Source organism: Olea europaea, unplaced genomic scaffold (assembly GCF_002742605.1).
Source record: "Olea europaea var. sylvestris unplaced genomic scaffold, O_europaea_v1 scaffold1553, whole genome shotgun sequence".
Lineage (NCBI taxonomy): Eukaryota > Viridiplantae > Streptophyta > Magnoliopsida > Lamiales > Oleaceae > Olea > Olea europaea.
Window position 1 is genome coordinate 102,709 of NW_019233129.1, and position 16,409 is coordinate 119,117.

Consider the following 16,409-nt stretch of genomic DNA (forward strand, 5'->3'; position numbering starts at 1 on the left):
TATCGAAATATTGCTATTTTCATTTATGTGGTGAAAAGGGAAATAATAAACTCGAATTGATTTTTTTGAACTATAGCTATAAGATTTGAACATGGGGTGAGCCAGTGACGGATTTAGGAGGACTGGGCTGGGCTACAACCCAATTCTCTCAAGCCCAATTCAATTTTTTGATGGTAATTTTTTTTATAAATAAAAAAAATGGGTCATTTTTCTTTTTTCACAATAATCTGGCTAAATTTTTTTTTAGTTTGATCCTGAATCCATCCCTAGGACGAGCCATTAGTTTTAAGTAGAGCGTCCAGAGGAATGGTCGAATTGTAACAAAAGCATAACTTATATGATTAGTTTAAAACAAAATGAAGTTTGATGTTTGACTATGAAATAAGCTAATAAGTGGGTGATATCTATTTAAAAATACCACATCACCTTACGGCCTAACCCTACCCTACTCCCCATTCATTGCATACATCCAATCGACCACCTAAACCCTTCCCCACCACGAAACCACCACTATCTTGCTACATGTACATAAGAATTATACAGATAGGATGATACATGGTTAGGTGGCAAGCATTCATTCCATATATATTGGGTAAAAGACAATCTTAAACCAGCTAATTAATGCATGTCATCTGTGTATCTGGCATCCCTTCTGCCAAAAGCTTCTGTACAAGAAGCTTTATTCCATATATAAACCATTTCATTTCCACACAACACTCATACCGTTAAACTGAGCCATGGTGTGCATCACTCTCCAGCCCCCCTAGATTTAAAGCCCATTCTCTACCTTGAATACGCTTGTAGAGACAGAAAAGAAGGGAATTAATGCTATTTTCAGTGTTTCTTCTACTCTTTCTACCATGCGCCAGCTTGGGTGTAGTGTTCCTGCTTTACATCTGTTTGCCATGGTGCGCTGACAGTTCCAACAACCCGGAGTTCCAGTCTCCTGTAAAGCCCGGTCGAGGAACGGGTCTCTCTACCGACGATCTTAAAAAAATCCCAAAAGTCACCGGAAAAGATTTGGTTCTGGGCACTGATTGTGCTGTGTGTTTGGACGACATTGAGAGTGATCAACTGGCTAGAATGATTCCCGGTTGTAATCATGGGTTCCATCTAATGTGCGCTGATTCTTGGCTGTCTAAGCACCCGGTTTGTCCTCTTTGTCGGGCCAAGATTGGGCCCGAACTCCTCAATCCTCCTGAGAGCAATCCTTGTTGACTGTTAAATGGAGCATTGGACAGCTTGAAGCCATGAAAGGTGTAATTAATTAAAAAGTTTTTTTTTTTTTTCGATCTTTTTTTGGCACTATATACTCCAACATATCACTTCTTTCCATCCATTTCTATCGTTAAAATGATGAATATGTTGTCCTATTTAATAAAAAAAAAAAAAAAGACCTGATTGGTGTAGATTCTGTTAAAATAAAAATTTTGTGGAAAGTGAATTCTTTGAAAAACTTGTAGTTAAAAAGAATGTACTAATCAATGTGCAAGATTATTTTATTGTAAGAATGTGTAATTAGAAATATATTTTGGAGAATGACGAGTTTTAAAAATTTTGTACAAATAAATAAAAAATAAAGAGAAAATTGTAATAGAAATCTCAAGTCTTTTAAAAAATAACAAATATAGGCCTCGTTTGATATTCATTTTTTCGAAATGTATTTTTCTTTCTCTTCTTTTCAACCACACATTCTTTATTATAATGATATTACAAGCAAATCAAAAACTTTCCTTATTTTTAACCATACATTTTCCATCAATTTACTATTCAAAAATACATTTTTACATAAAAATATTTTTCAAACATCCTCATAATGTCTTCGGAACACACATAATACCAGTCAAACTAAAACACGTGTTAGAACAAGGCAACCCTAAACAGAGCAGCCGTTCATTCCTATGCCAAATCGAAAGCGACCACCGTCCAACTCCACCAATCTACAGTGGCCATTTTCTTCAATAAATTTTGAAAGCTGCAATTTCCATTTCAACCTCTTAGACTGTAGAATCAACAACTGGCAACTGGTCACTTTTGCTAAACAACTGTTGATGATGATATTTTATTAGCCCTTTTTTATTGTTTTCTTCCAATTTTTAGTTATTGGTGGAACCCAAATCTAGAATTCTATTTCCACCTTTCATGTCCTTTTCAATCTTTATCCGAAAATTTGCCAAATCGAAAGCGACCACCGTCCAACTCCACCAATCTACAGTGGCCATTTTCTTCAATAAATTTTGAAAGCTGCAATTTCCATTTCAACCTCTTAGACTGTAGAATCAACAACTGGCAACTGGTCACTTTTGCTAAACAACTGTTGATGATGATATTTTATTAGCCCTTTTTTATTGTTTTCTTCCAATTTTTAGTTATTGGTGGAACCCAAATCTAGAATTCTATTTCCACCTTTCATGTCCTTTTCAATCTTTATCCGAAAATTCTTGTAAGTAATATATTTCTTGATATTTTTTTTCTTCAGCCATCCACCAGTTTTAGTGTAGATTTCCATTTCATCTTGGTTCCGTTTGTCATCAAAATTTCTTCTTTTATTCTTATAAGTTAGTAGTAATGATATTGGTTGATACATCAACTATTTGTATTCTTGTTTTAAATTTTAAATGATATCGAGTTTAGACTTGGAAGCTTAGGTGTTGTATTTTTCGAATTAATAGTGTTATTCCACATCAGATTAGGTATCAGCATATCGCATGTTCTATTAAATGGATAATAATTCTTCATATTTAATTGAGCATCTAATTTAATGCCACTACTTTTAACAATCAACGGCGCTAAATATCATTACTCTGTTCGAACACGCTAACGATTAATGTCAAAATTTTGAGGCAAATTATTTTTTTATTTCGACGCGAGTTGTAGGGAAAGGGAAGGAGGTGGAGAATGTTTGGATAGGGGATCCTTGGACTCACAGACCTCACCTTACTGGTCTGGCCTTGGCTTGCATAGTATCCTGTATCCACAGTAGGATTACACAAAAATATGACAAGAAAGAAGTTATTAACACTAGAAGAATAAATTCAGTAAAATTTTGATAAATGAAAGATAAGTATTTTACAATTACTTAAATTTGCTAGGGTTTTTTTCCTTTTTTTTTTTTTTTGGAAGTCGAGTAAATTCCAATTTCCAATCACCAGTGAGCGTATATATGTAATTTTACTTCTTGATAACGTATCATAAGTGGTTATATTTATACCACATTTTAATTGATTAAATGTTCTTAAGCTTAATTCATTTTTACTTTTATGTTTGCAACCATTTTTTATAGCACTATTATCCTTAACCTGTTATTAATTATAACGTGTTATACCTAGTAACAATTTTTGTTTGACTATTATCTTAACATGCTTTAAAATAGGATACAAATATCCAGTCGTAATTTGTATTTGTTTTTTTTAAGTCGACTATGTGGTTTGGTTCGAAGAGAATCAAGCCTAATCGAGTAACGATGTGAATCTTAGAAATGGAATCATACGAGCTAGTTTCTACTTGGTCCATTTATTTATGTTACAAAAATTTTACAAACTACTTGCTTCATGCTGCAGTTAGGGTTGAACGAAGAACGATTGTATCTCCATAATAACAGCTCTACAACAATTTATTATTAACAATTTAGAGCATCTTCAATAAAACTCTCTATTTTTAATGAGGATACTCTATTATTTAGAAAGCGTCTATAAATTTAGAGACAAAAAATTTTAAAGTACTTCAACAGGCTCTTTATATTTAACACTTAATTTTACTACTCTTAAAAAATATGTATATTATTTTTCTTTATCTTTTATTTTAATTAACTTTTCTCTATATTATTATATTATTTTCTTACATTGAAAATTAAAATAATTAGAATGCATTTAATTATGGAGAGGTGGTTTGGCTCTCCAAATTCACTCTCTAAATTAAAATATTAATTTAAACACCCTTTTGGTACATTATTTTAATGGTTGAGTCTTTAAAATAGAGAGCATTTGATGAGATCCATAGTACAAGAGTTAGCAAGGATAAAAATCTGTTGATCGTGGAGAAAGGACCAATGACTAAGTCACGAGCAAAAAAGGTCGAAGAAGTCATGAGATTACTTATTCAAGTTACGGTGAATGAAACATTGATCAGAACAAGCAAAGGGGCAAGTTTAATGTTAGGCATTGAAGAAGAAACATGATGGTTCAACTTGATTCAAGCGACAGATGGAGGAGCTAAGGAGCGATCGCATGTCTTCATACAGAAAAAATCAGCTAAAGTTTTGACATGCCCATACGATCGCATTCACTAGTACTATGCGGCCACATAATACAATTCTGGAACGCGAAATTTTCAAATTTCGCGTAATCTCTTATTTTAGTTAAAATTCTATTTTATGGTATCTTTTAATATTTTTAGATTTTATTTCCGTTTCAACTAAAGTTTTATGAGTTACCTATATATAGGACTCATTCTTTTCATTATGAAGACAGACAATTTTAGAGATATTATTACAAGGCATATTTGCTTTTTTACTTGTTCTTCATTGAATTAATTTCCAAACTTATCAAGGATTAATTTATTGTGGCATTCAACAATTCAAGTAAGTTTTGTGATCATGGGGTCAATATATTGTTTACGATTGTCTTTGTTCTTTGATTTAATAATTTATCGGGTCAGCTTTTTGCAAATGTTGATTCTTAGCTTTCTTGCATTTGATCTAATTTGTTATGGGTTCTCTAGTTTCAATTGTTGCATGGATTTGCATCATTTGGTATCAAAGTTTGGGTTCCAAAATTCAAGGTTATATCATTTACATTTTGTTTAAGTTTTCATCCTCGTTCTTCATGTTCTTCGTGTTCTTCATCTTTTGAGTCATTCAATCTAACTAGCTCCAAACAAGTTTAAAAGTTGTTTGTGCGCTAAATTAGTGCCCAAGTCAATTTTTTTTTTTTTGAATTTTTGGACTCATTGTTTGAATTCTCACGAGTTTAGTGAAAAAAAAATTAGAAAATTTGCAAAAAAAAAAAAAAATGGTGTTTAGCAATTGAAAAAAGGAGAGTAAAAAAGATACCAAAAGTGTCCAATTCAACTTCAAGAAACACCTTCTTAAATTTATCCTTAGTGCTCCATTGGAGTATCAACTCCTACTTTTTGGGTTATTCTAGAGTCAAAATTTTCCTTACTTAATTTTTTATTTGAACTCCACTAGAATTGAAATTTGATCGAGATCGAATTAGCTCTTTGAAGCGCTTACAAGGAAGTATTGAATGGAAAAAGGTAGAGTGGTGAGACTAATAGAGTGAAAAGTCAAGTTGAGTAATACACGAGTGTACACACGTAAGCAAATATTATTCTAGATTTATGATGTCTAACAGGGGTGATTTTACTTCAAGTGGAAAGAATAATCAAATCATCATGATGGAAAAGATAATACACCGATTTGAGAGATTGTTTGGAGATATGGGAGATCGAATGGATAGGTAGGAGGAGTGAATGGAGAGGCAAGACACATTACTTGACAATTTATGCAGGGAACAACCTAGAGGAGCTCCTAACGCAATGAGGCATGACAGGCGGGAGCCTAGATCTGAAATTGACGGTAAAAATAAAATGGGTAGTGGGATTGATGATGATGAATTAGTGGAGGCTGAAATAAGAATGGTGAGGAATAGATGAGATATGCATGATAAAAGGGCTAGAGATTATGATAGGATGGAGTTGATAGGAATATGAGCAATATTAAAATGACAATTCCATCATTCAAGGGAAGGAATGATTCAGAGGCATATTTGGAATGGAAAAATAAGAGAGAGCTTATATTTTATAGCTGTTAGGCAATTTGTTATCAAACGACCTCTCGGGCAATGATGTAACCTCGATTTTATTTATTATCAATTGGCCTTGGCCATATGATTGAATTATATGTCAACACTATCATCTAGACAACCCAACCCACATCTCTATGGACCGTTAGAAGAACCTATTTTAATAGTGTTGCTCATAGTCCGTCCCATTTACTTGGAGGGCTATGGTATTCTTTTGGAGCCCATTACCTTGTGTTGAGCCTTGTTTTGACCACTAAGTTAACCTAACCTAACTTACCATTTTTGGGTCACTCATTTGGCTTATAACTTACGGCTCATCTACGCCTCCACTATGAAGAACACTCCATCTCTTTTTGTGACATTGATTCTCGGCCTCTTTCCTTCATATAACCTGTGTGGTTTCTCTTGGGCTATATATTGTTCTTTATCTTGGCCGACTCTTTGTGAGTATGTATATAGCAGCCATATGTGTGAAGGAAGGAAGTGGAAGTTGGGTGTTGTCTTAATCGTGGTTATGTCGATATATGGTGGAAACTGAGCCCGGTATCACCTTGGTTATTGCTGAAATTACACCCTACAATTGGTATCAGAGCTTGTGTTGTTAATAAATCTGTGATTTTTGGGGCTAAAAATGGGCTGGAAATGGTTAGAAATCGATCTGGAAAACAGGTAGAAAACTGGATGAAATCTGGGCAGATTTTTGCAAAACTGGACAGATCTGTTTTTGCGTTTTCTGGTGAAACCAAAAGGAGTTTGGCGAAATGGACACTACCGGTAAACTGTGCAAGCAGAGAAGAAACCGGAAGGGTACGCGCCGGCGCCGACGCGAGGGGACGTCGACAGGGAGTGTGAGGACGCGTCGGGAGGAATCTGGCAATGGTGTCTTCATATAGAATGTTGCTGGTGACAATACGGACCCTGCGGTGTTGTCGGATTTTAGTTTTGAGCAATGTAGTGAAAGTTGGACGATTTTGCCCTTGGACTTTTGGGTGCCGGGTGCTGTTTTCATGTTGTTGTGGTTGTTAGTGACTTTAGGATGAATAGTGATAGTCTTAAAGCGGTGAATTCGCGTCTCTCGATATTTACGGACCTTTAAACGTGGTCCGCTCGGTATCGTATTCTTTATTTTTTATTATTGCAGTTAAAATTAATATGTAGGTTAATTATTTATTTTTGCATTAGAAGTCATCGTGTAATGTAACGTTAGGTTTGGGGTTACCATGAAGTGGTGACCATTGCCTGTTGTTAGACTTATGAATTACATGTTAATTAATTCCCTTAAATTCTATGTGAATTTATCACCAATTTTTCTACACCGATAGAATTGCATGTGACCTTAGGAAAATTTATTTGATTGTTCTGTGTGAATTATGTGTTAGTACTTTGCTTGTGGTCATTATTTGGTATTCTTGGCATGTATAAGTTTAAGGCAAGTGCGAAAAATAAAATATATTTTAACTGTGGTAAAATTTGGACATAGTTGAAAGAAATTGTCCTAGGATGATAATAAAAGGAAAGATGAGAATAGAGACGAGGCGAATGTGACTTTAGGGTCGAGTAGTGATCCTAGCGAGGTTTATTGAGAGAATAAACATGGTTCTTACATTGCATCTGTGTGTAATTCTTTCTGCATGTATGTGGTCACTTAATTTTGTTGCAATATTGATGTTACACTTTCAACTTATTTGATGTGTGTAATTGCATGAATTGAGAGAGACCTTATTACTTTGTATAATATGTTTACATGCATAGTGGGTTGAGTTTTGTGGCGTACTCTGTTTTCTCTGTGAGTGGTGTGAGAGTATGGTAGTGAGAAGAAAGTTGGGCGGCCGTTTCTCTCATTTATCTTTGTGAGCCTGTGTGATTTATTAGATTATATGAGGCAACCATATTAGGGTTACCTTTTTTATCTTTGTGAGCCTCTTTTTGTGAGTGTTGTGAAGTAACCGACTCTTTCTTCGATTTTTCTTTGTGAGTGCCACCTTCGCCATTTTCTTTGTGGATTTTTGGAGTTTTGGTGATTGGAGTAACTTTTGTGGTCATCGAAAGGTTTTGTTTTGCCACAGTGAGTTTGTAATGCATTAGCAGTGAGTTGGATGTCTTTTGGTAAGGTGGAGTATAGATGCCTAGATGTGCATTGGTGATATGCACGGGATGTGGAGTGTGACATTTGGATCATGAGTGGAGATGTGATCAAATGTGTAGAATTCTTTATCTGTGAAAGAGGCCCTGATCAGGCGGAGTGTGAGAGAGGCACTTCTATCACTTCTGTAAGGTGGAGTCTCATTATCCACGTAGGTTGGGAGAAGTGATGTGGTAATAGAGGATTATCCCGAGAGCTTAGGATCTATTGCGACTTGCCAGTTAGACATGAGTTGAGTGATTGGTTTAGTGAGCATGGTGGACGATGAGAGGAGATATGTGTTCTCGAGGTAGGAATAACATGGAATGAGATAGGATAAGTGTGGTGAGATCTTTTCTTAGGGTCATTTATGCATGTGTTGCATATGTAGTTGACCGTAGTTTGATTAACTAGGTGTTAATTTTTGGTTCTGTGTAAACGTGGTTTTGAAAAGATCTGTGTGTGTGTTGTAGTAATATAGAGGAGAGTTGGGAGAAGAGAGGTAGCCGAGAGAGGGAAGCCATGTGAGGTTGTGAGTGAGATTTAACTATTGTGATATCTTCTTCTTCCTCTCCATACCTTTGTGGATTGCGAACACCACCACCCTTCTCCTTTGTGGGGTTAGAGGAAAGAGAGCAGTCCAAAGTGAACGCGAAAGTCTTGGGTTGAGCCGAGGTAAATCGGTGTTCGTTTGATTATTTTCTAAGCCCGAAATCAAGATTTATTGAGGGATTTTCGCTACAGTTATAACAACTCGGAAGAGAAAAGGTAATACTTGATGTCGTTGAGTTTACTAATTATACTATCATTTGGTAGGATCAAATAGTAACCACTAGGAGGAGAAATCTTGAGCGACTTATTAAAACATGGGGAGAATTGAAGGTTATCATGAGAAAGAGGCTTGTTCCTAATCATTACTATAGAGATCTTTATAAAATAAATTACAAGATACAAATTTAGGAATGTGAAGGATTATCACAAGGAAATGGAGATTGCCATGATTAGAGTGAATGTTAAGGAAAATTAGGAGGCCACCATGGTTCGATTTTTGAATGGTTTGAATAAAGAGATAGCTAATGTGGTTGGACTACAACATTACGTGGAGTTTGAGGATATGCTACATGTGGCTATGAAGATGGAGAGGCAGTTGGAGAGGGAGGGATCAGCTAAATACTCATTGGGTTCGTCGGGATCGAACACTACGTGGAAGTCGGAATGGAACAATAATAAAGGTGATGGGCTATTTCGAAGGGTAGGATTGAGCTATTGAGGGGAAAAAGGGAAGTTGCTAGCAAAGCTACATCCAAAGCGGATTCCCAACCGCTTAAGAGTCAGGATATCAAATGCTTTAGGTGCTTGGGATCGGGACATTTTGCATCTCAATGTCCAAACAAAATGCGATGATTCTATGAGATAAAAGGAAAATGGTAAGCAATAATGAGGGTGATTATGAAGACATGTCGGAATCGGAGGATGCTAGTGAGTGAGAAAGTGAAGTATGCAATGGGAGAGCTGTTGGTTACAAGGTAAGCTCTTATTGCTCAAATCAAAGTGGATGACTTGGAGCAACAAAGGGATAACATATTTCGTACAAGATGTCATGTCAATAACAAGGTATATAGTATGATTATTCATGGGGTAATTTTACTAATGTGGCTAACACTATACTTGCTGAGAAATCGGGACCTTAGGCCTTACAAATTACAATGTTTGAACCAATAAGGAGAGGTTAAGTTGAATAGGCGAGTGTTGGTAAGTTTCTCGATTGGGAGGTATCATGGTGATGTAGTTCCTATGAATGCCGGGCACGTTTAGTTGGGAAGACTATAGTAGTATAATGGGAAAGTGATGCATGATCGGTACAAGAATAGGTACAGCTTTACTAAGGATGGAAAATCTATTACTTTTGCGCCATTAACACTAGTACAAGTGTATGAAGATCACATCAAATTGAAAACTGAGGAAGAAAGAAGATTGAGAGAAAATGGAAGAAGGATTGATCTTTCCCAGCAAGAAAATGAGAGAGAAAAAAGTGATGTGGCTAATTGTGAGAAAAAATATTAGAGCCACAAGAAATTAAAGAAAGTCTTATTAGAGGAGAGAAAAGTCAAAAGTGAATTTTTTGCAAAAGAGATTGAGTTGAAGAGAGCAGTAGTTGAGTACCGACCCACGATCTTGTTGGTTTATAAGGAATCACTCCTTAACTTTGAGGAATCTAAACACCCTTCTCTATTTGGTTACTTCTTTATTGCAGAAATTCGAAAACATGTTTTCGGAGGACATGCGTAGTAGATTACCACCCAATCGAGACATTGAGCATCAAATTGACTTCGTATATGGAGCTGTTATTCCAAACAGACCAGCTTATCGGAGTAACTCGAAAAGACTAAGGAATTTCAAATGCAAGTGGAAGAATTGATGATCAAAGGTTATGTGAGAGAAAGCATGAGTGTATGCGCCGCGTAGTGTTACTTGTGCCGAAGAAATATGTAACTTGGAGGACGTGTATAGACTCTAGGGTGATCAACAGCATAATGGTAAAATATCATCATCCTATATCTAGGTTAGATGATATGCTAGATGAATTACATGGATCATGAATGTTTAGTGAAATAGATCTTAAAAGTGAATATTATCAAATTAGGATGAGAGAATGGATGAGTGAAAAACTGCTTTCAAAACTAAGTATGATTTGTATGAGTGGTTAGTCATACCATTTAAACTTACTAATGCACCTAGCACGTTTATGAGATTAATGAATCATGTCTTGCGTGCATTCATAGGTAAATTCATAGTAGTTTAATTCGATGACATCTTGGTATATAGTAAGCACTTAAATGAGCATATAAGACATTTAAGATGTGTGCTTATGGTCTTAAGACAATAACAACTTTATACTAACTTTAAAAAGTGTACATTTTGCATTGAAAAAGTTAATTTTCTTGGTTATATTGTTAGTGCGAAAGTGGATCAGGAAAAAATCAAAGCTATCAAGGAATGACTGACGCCTAAAAACATAACTGAGGTAAGAAGTTTTCACGATTTAGCTAGCTTCTATAGATGTTTTGTCAAAGACTTCAACACAATTACCACACCACTCATAGAGATTGTAAAGAAAAGTGTATGATTTCATTGGAACATTGAACAAGAACATGCTTTTAATACTATTAAGAATAGGTTGTGTACTACACTGATTTTATCACTATCTAACTTTAACAATACTTATGAGATTGAATGTGATGACTCTAGAGTAGGTATTGGAGCTTTCTTGATGCAGGAACGAAGTCAATAGCTTACTTCAGTGAAAAGTTAAGTGGGGTAGCTCTCAACTATCCTGTATATGACAATGAGTTGTATGCACTTGTTCGAACTTTGGAGACGTGGCAGCACTATCTATGGTCAAAGAAGTTCGTGATTTACATCGATCATGAGTCCTTAAAGCATTTGAAGAGTCAAGGTAAACTAAACAACATGCATGCGAGGTGGATAGAGTTCATCGAGACATTTCCTTATGTTATTCAGTACAAATAAGATAAGAAAAATGTGGTAGCGGATGCATTGTCAAGGAGGGATGTATTAATTTCCTTAAGTGCCAAATTGCTAGGATTTAAATATGTTAAGGACATGTATACTAATGACCCGGACTTTTCTAATATATATGAATCGTTGGCAATTGTGCTATAGATAGATTCTTTACGTATGATGTATATTTATTTCAAGAAAATAAGTTATGCATACCTAACTATTCAATAAGAGAGTTGTTAGTACGTAAAGCACATAGTAGAGGTTCACTTTGGGGTTAAGAAGACTTAGATATGTTAAATGAACACTTTTATTGGTCTAAGATGAAGGTTGATGTTGATCGAGTTTGTAGCAGATGCATCACTTGTAAAAAAACTAAGTCTAAAATTTTACCTCAAGGCTGCCATTACCTGTCCCCAGTAAGCCTTGAGTTGATGTGTCTATGGACTTTGTGCAGGGTTTATCCAAGACTGAAAAAAAGTAAGATATTCCATTTTTTGTGGTGGTAGATAGGTTTAGTAAGATAGCACATTTCATTTCATATCATAAAACTGTGATGCTACTAATATTGAGGATTTATTCTTTAAGAAAGTAGTGCGTTTACATGGAGTACCTAGGAGTATTGTGTCGGATTGAGATGTTAAGTTCCTTAACCATTTTCAGATGATTTTATGGAGTAAGTTAGGGATTAAGCTGTTATTCTCTACTACTTGTCACCTACAAATGGATGTACAAACTGAGGTTGTTAATAGGACAATGACATAACTATTGTGCGCTATAGTCAATAAAAACTTGAAGAATTGAGATGATTGCTTGCCATTCATAGAATTTGCATAAAATATGGTCACGCATTCTGCTACATCTTATACTGCATTTGAAATTGTTTATCGTTTTAATCCACTAATACATTTGGACTTAATTCCTTTACTTGTTGATGAGTGAGGTAGTTTGGACGGAAAGAAGAAAGCTGAGTTGGTAAGGTACCAAATTAAAAAGAAACATAAGCATTATGCTTCTAAGCAAATAAAAATGCGGAGGCACATTACAATTCAAACCAAGAGATTAGGTTTAGGAGCATATGAGAAAGAACGTTTTCCAGCTCAAAGGAAGTTAATGTTGTGACCAAGAGGAGATGGACCGATTTAAGTGCTTGAAAAGATCAATAACGATACCTATAAATCGGATTTTCCAGGTGAGAATAACATTTCTGGTACTTTCAATATTTATAATCTTTCCTTTCATGATGCAGGTGGAGATTCGAGAACGAATCATTTTGAAGAGGAAGGGAATGATGAGATCTATAGTAGAGAGCTAGCAAGGACAATGATCAATTGATCGTGGAGGAAGGACCAATGACTATGTCATGAGCAAAGAAGGTCAAATAAACAATGAGATCACCTGTTCAAGCTACGGTGAATGAAACATCGATCACAAAGGGACAAGTTTTATGTTGGGCATTAAAGAAGAAACACGATGGATCAACTTGATTCAAGCCACAAATGGAGGAGTCGAGGAGTTAAACTATGCGACTGCATGCCTTCATATAGAAAAAAATAGTTGAAGTTTTGACATGCATATGCAATGGCATTCATTAGTACTATGCGGTCGTATAGTACAACTCTGGAATACAAATTTTGCAAAATTCGTGCAATCTCCTAGTTTAGTTAAAACTCAATTTTATGGTATCTTTTAGTATTTTTAAACTTTATTTCCATTTCGACTAAGTTTTATGAGTTACCTATAAATAGGACTCATTTTTTTCATTGTAAAGATAAACAATTCGAGAGATATTATTGCAAGGCATATATTGCTTTCTACCATTGAATTAATTTTCAAACTTATCAAGGACTGATTTCTTGTGGCATTCAACAATTCAAGTAAAGTTCGTAAGTTTTGTGATCATGTGGTCAAGATATTGTTTGTAATTGTCTTTGGTTCTTTGGTTTAATAATTTATTGGGTCGAGCTTGTCCAAATGTTGACTTTTGACTTTCTTGGGTTTGATCTAATTGGTCGTAGGTTTTGATAACTACGTAGATTGTTAGGTTTTTCATCCATTTATATTTGCATTTGTATGATAAATTGACGCCTAAATGTACTAAGTACGTTTATATTTTTTAGTTAGGTTGCAAATGGACGAAAACTGTGGAAATTGGAAGAAATAAGCGAAAAATGACTAAAGTGGAAGAAAATGAAAGTCCGGGAATCAAGTTGCAAATAATTCATAGATGAGACAGGTGATTGAATGATGATTTGAGAATGCTAGGGGTCAATTCGGTGTAATTAGAAGTCAAGAAAAGTGAAATATGACTATAATTTCTTCACAAATCAAATTTTAACCGCACAATGATGTTCCCGATTTTCAACTTGAATTGAGATGCATTTTTGACCTAGTAAATGTCCGAAGTGGAAAAAGTCTATTTCTAGCAAAATTGTAGCTGTATATGTTGTATTTCCAATGCACTTTGAATCTTCCCAATCAGCATTGGGAGAAAAAGTTATGATAAAAATACTGAAAACTGTGCAGTGTAATCGAAGCTGACGTAGCGCCCAAACGCTATCCCCTAGCACCTCGGCACCATGTTACTAATTTTTTTTTTTGCAGAAAGCTAGTGAACATTTGTAGCGCCTAGGTGCCGGTTGAGGGAATAAAGAGTTTTCATCTTTTTGGACTATTTTTTCATTCCATTCAACTTGGAACTCTTTGGGGACTTTAAAGGCACGAGAACACAACACAAAAACAACAACTTTTCTGGAGAGGAATCAAGAGAGAACAAGAGGAAAAGATCAAGAAATCCATGGAGAACTAAAGATCTCGATGAAGCTACGATGGAACTCAATTAGAATTGGAAATTTCAACATCATTCTTTCATGTAATTTGATTTTTCATTATTGAACAATTCTTGGGTTTAGATTTTCTTTCCATAAATTGGTTTTAAAATTGGCTTAACTTTTATTAAGTTCTTCATGGATTCTGTCATGCTTTTTCATTGAACAATTCAAATGTTTGCTTGAGTTTCAATTTCAATTAATTTTATTGGTATGATTCAATTGCTGCTTTATGCTTAATATATATTGTCGTTTCTTAAATCTTATTTCAATAAATAAAAGTGGGAATGTGTTTTAGTGAATTTAAACTTTGGAATTACTACTGGTTTCAATGATAAATATTTGTTTAGGAAGTTACGTAGAAAATCTTTAATTGAGTCATAAGAATGAGTTGTTGATGTTGAATGATCAAAACTAATTAAGGGAATTTCGATACTTCACTAATTCGAACTTCGATATTTAAATCTCGTTCCAACCGATAAACAAAGTCTTTTCATACAATTCACGAGAATCCTAATTTGTTGAATCCTTTAAGTAATTCTTCCATCTCCCTGAGGAACCGACACTTGAAAGCTTTACTACAGCTGCCGCCTTATTCTTCGGGCGTAATCAAATTTTAGCATCGCTGCCGGGAAGACGATACAATAAGCTAAGAGATTTTCTAGCAAAAATGATGACTTCGTTCCCTTATCATTTTTTAGTTAATTTATTTTCTTCATTGTTATATTCTTTATTTCTCAAGTAGTTTCATTTTTGTGTTTTGTGAGCAAGAATCAAGACGAGCAAGGAAGATTCACTAAATGACCTCTTCCAGTGTTTGAATCTCTTTCTAACCCTATTTTTGACACTGCATCTATTGGCACTAACACTACACTACACTACACCATGAGTGAAAGTGAGCATGAAGACCTACTTTATAGGACTCTTCAGGATTACCTTCATCCTATACACACATCTACACCACCTTGCATTATGTTTTCACCTAATATGCCACGTATGGACCTTAAACCACGAATGATTCAAATTCTTCCCAATTTTCATGGACTTGAAAATGGAATCTCATACGTGCATATTAGGAAACCTAAGAAGGTGGTTGCAACCTTCCACAATCAATATGGTACAACGGATGCAGTCGGCTTTAAATTTTTCCCATTTTCACTTAAAGAAAGAGCAAAAGGCTAGCTATATTCATTGAGATCACATTCGATTGAGACTTGGACTGAAATGACTCAGGCCTTTTTCAACAAATACTTTTCCCATTATAAGACTAGTGCTTTGAAGAAACAAATTTCTTCATTTGCCCAAAAGGATAGCGAGACCTTACACCGAGCATGAGAAAGATACAAGGAATTGTAAGCCATTTTCCCTCGCCATGGTTATGAGAGTTGGCGTATTGTGAGTTATTTCGATGAAGGACTAATACTTAGGAAGCGCCAATTCATTGAGATGATGTGTAATGGTGATTTCTAGCATAAAGATCCGGATGAGGCTATAGAGTACTTAAATGACCTAGCTGAAAATGCTCATACTTTAACCGGACCTAGAGCCATTGATAGTACTAATAGGTCATGACCCACAGAAAACCCTACTAGCACAGGTATTTATCATATTAAGGAAGAGAATAGTCTTAGAGCAAAAAAAAAAAAGCCCTCACTAGAGAACTTGAAATCCTATGTGCTAAGGACTCGAAGCCCACACAAACTGTTTTCTGTATTGAATCTCCAAGACATTGTTTTGTGTGTGGTGGAATTGATCATCTAACGCAAGAGTGTTCTACTTTAGCTGAGATGAGGGGGTTTGTGATGAATACTGTAATACCTTAAGTATGTACAAAAAGCTTTATGCTCATTTTTCGGAAACCTACAATCCGGGGTGGCGGAATCATCCTAATCTCAACTGAAAATCTGAAAACCAGTAACATGCCCAGCCAAATAGAGCTTACACTACACCTTCATATTAGCCCACATCTTCTAGGAATTGGACCATTAAAATAAAACTCTTTTTCTCAAATTCATTTTTAACCATACATTCTCATAATAAAATATTTTACACGTAAATTAAATTTTTTTCTACATTTTGACCACATATTTTTCAAAAATATTATTTCACTTTTGATTTTCTCTTAAAAAATTC

The 16,409-nt window shown here is 35.1% G+C and overlaps 1 protein-coding gene across 1 annotated transcript; it reads left to right on the plus strand.

The window, feature by feature from the left end:
* Positions 1 to 559: 559 nt before the first annotated feature.
* LOC111376710 (E3 ubiquitin-protein ligase ATL23-like) lies at positions 560 to 1,378 on the plus strand. Its single transcript, XM_022999683.1, has one exon. It carries the CDS (start codon positions 826 to 828, stop codon positions 1,216 to 1,218), a length of 393 nt encoding a protein of 130 aa, XP_022855451.1. The 5' UTR covers positions 560 to 825; the 3' UTR covers positions 1,219 to 1,378.
* Positions 1,379 to 16,409: the final 15,031 nt, after the last annotated feature.

Excerpts from the sequence above, each read along its gene's own strand:
- LOC111376710 (XM_022999683.1), top strand. The coding sequence starts at position 826 with ATGCTATTTTCAGTGTTTCTTCTACTCTTTCTACCATGCGCCAGCTTG.